Genomic DNA, 2,243 nt, shown 5'->3' with positions numbered 1-2,243 from the left:
CGCGCGCCCTGTCCGCGCCCGCCGCTGCGGCGGCGCAGCCGGCGCCCGCGCCGCTGCCTGGCGCGGCCGCGCTGTCCACGCCGCTGGCTGGCGCTGGCGACGCGGCGCAGGGCGCTGCCCTCGTTTTCGACACGGATGAGATGCTGGACGCCCAGCTAGACAGCATGCTTCAGCAAATTGATGCCGCCTATGGCCGCGCCTCCGTCGGCGGCCCCACGGGCGCCGCGTCGATGCACCCCTTTACCAGTCCCATAGGCGGCGTTGGCGCCGGCGGCGCGCCGCACCTGCCCCACCTGCAGCGCGCGCTGCAGGCGCACGCGTGGCAGCAGGCCGCGCAGCTGGCGCAGCTGCAGGGGCTCCACCTGCAGGCGGGGTACGTCCAGCGGCAGCAGGCTTTGGAGGCCTTACAGCACTCGAACTCGGCAGAGGCGGCCGCCCTCTACTACAGTTGGTCGGCAGAGGCCCGCGCCAACACGCATTTGTTCTAAGGCAATTGCTGCTGACGCGGCCCCCCAGCGGCCGGGCCTCGACCCTGCCCGGCGCAGCGTGGCGCTGGCGCGGCAGGGCCCTGCTTCGGGGAAACGGGGGGATGCGCCCCACACCAGCACCAGGGCCGGCCCCGCCCGCGGCCGTGGGCAGGACACGGGACGCCTGTGATTGCGGACGCCCTTGGTGCTATGCCTGTCTGACTGCCTTCTGCCTGAGGCCCACCTGTTCCCTGCCTTCTTGGCCCGATGAGACTATCTGTTGGCATTTTACTAGACAACTTGTTGCTTGAGTGGCGGGCTCGTGTGCCCTGCCCTCACACACAAACACTGAGGCCTAGGGATTTGATCCCGCTCTTTCTCTTTGTCCTCCACCAACACACATTCTCGTTCTCTCCCTCTCAAGCCCAGCCCCTTAGTGCCTCCACCCTTGGCGCTACAGGGACCTGCTGGTGCGACACAAATCTAGTCACTCCGCTGTTGCCGTTGGCCGTTGGATCGTATCTGTCTCTGTCCCTGCTGCTCTGCTCCCAAACAGACTGCCGTCCTTTCCATCTGATGCCGCACTAGTTGACACGGACGCGACTACCCTGGTCAGCTGTCCTTTGCAATCCCACGTTCGCCCCTTTGGACGCTGCGTTTGGGGGGGCGCTTGTCCCCATGCGCACCGAGCGCGCCTTGCGCCGTTCTGCAGCTCGCAACCGGGGCTGGTTCAAGCCCCAAGTCCTGATCAATCGACGGCGACTGCCCCAGTCCCACCCCGTGCCGTCGCTGCCGCTGGCAGGGCGGACTTGCGCACCTTGGTGGCCTGCCTTCATTCAGGGCCCCGCGCTCGGCGCGCGCAAGCCTGTGGCGGCGATGTATGGCAAATTACATGTTTGCAACAACAAATGTGGCACATCATATATGCCCCGCACTTGCAAACGGGCGCCCTGCGCTGCCGGCGCGTGCCGTGCTCTTGCTTTAGGGTCCGAGGCCGGCAGGCCTTGGCTGCACAACTCCTTCGAACGCGACGGCCGCCTCCATCTCCCACATGCAACCCATTAGAGCCTGCTTTAGCCAGGCGGGCACCTCAACGCATTCCGATCCCAACCCCGCTCAAGTTGCCCGGACCGCCAGCCCTCCCCAACCCAGCACTGCCCTCGGGGCGCCGATGCGCCCCGCCAAAAAACGCACAACTCCCCCCTCGGCTTCGAATAATGAAAGGTCTCAGACGGTGCCGGCGCGCAAGCCTCACCTGCCCGCTCTTGGCGCAGCCTCAATTTACTTTGCACTGGTGCTGGGCCCGTGCAGGTGCGCCCTCACACACCCCATCCCTTCCGCTCAACCGCCACGCACCTGGGAGCCCCTTCCGGGACCCGCCATGCTTTTGCACTTGGGAGGGACCTGCTTTTAGGGTTGTGTTAACCTGCGCCCTTTTGCTGCCGCCCGTTTGGGCCTGACCGCGGCTCTTATCTAGGCGCACTCTGAAGCACCCTGCACCTCATTTGCCGGCCAATCACATTTGACGGACTGAGCTCCCAACGCATGCTGCCGCGACGCCTGCGTGGGCCACTCCTGTGGTGGCCGACCACGTGGTGGCGCCGCGCTGCCGCCCGTGGGCTAAACACACTGCACTGGCTTTGGGTAACAAGCACCCGTTTTCCAGCGTGAATTGGCCGGCAAACAAGGCGACGAGCAGTGGGGCCGCAAGGGGCCTGTTGCAGGCCGCCCGCAAGGCGCGTTTCAGCAGCCCCCGCGCGCACAGGCGAGCGCCGG

At 66.4% G+C, this 2,243-nt stretch overlaps 1 protein-coding gene across 1 annotated transcript; it reads left to right on the top strand.

Annotated features, from left to right (window-relative positions):
- Positions 1–38: 38 nt before the first annotated feature.
- MNEG_3091 (hypothetical protein) lies at positions 39–488 on the top strand (the record flags this gene model as incomplete). The annotated part of the gene is made up of 1 exon (XM_014048440.1): positions 39–488. A coding segment is annotated over one exon (450 nt), but the record flags the coding sequence as incomplete, so codon positions are not given.
- Positions 489–2,243: the final 1,755 nt, after the last annotated feature.

Source organism: Monoraphidium neglectum, assembly GCF_000611645.1.
Source record: "Monoraphidium neglectum strain SAG 48.87 unplaced genomic scaffold scaffold00374, whole genome shotgun sequence".
NCBI classification, from domain to species: domain Eukaryota; kingdom Viridiplantae; phylum Chlorophyta; class Chlorophyceae; order Sphaeropleales; family Selenastraceae; genus Monoraphidium; species Monoraphidium neglectum.
This window is presented reverse-complemented; position numbering and strand designations above follow the sequence as displayed.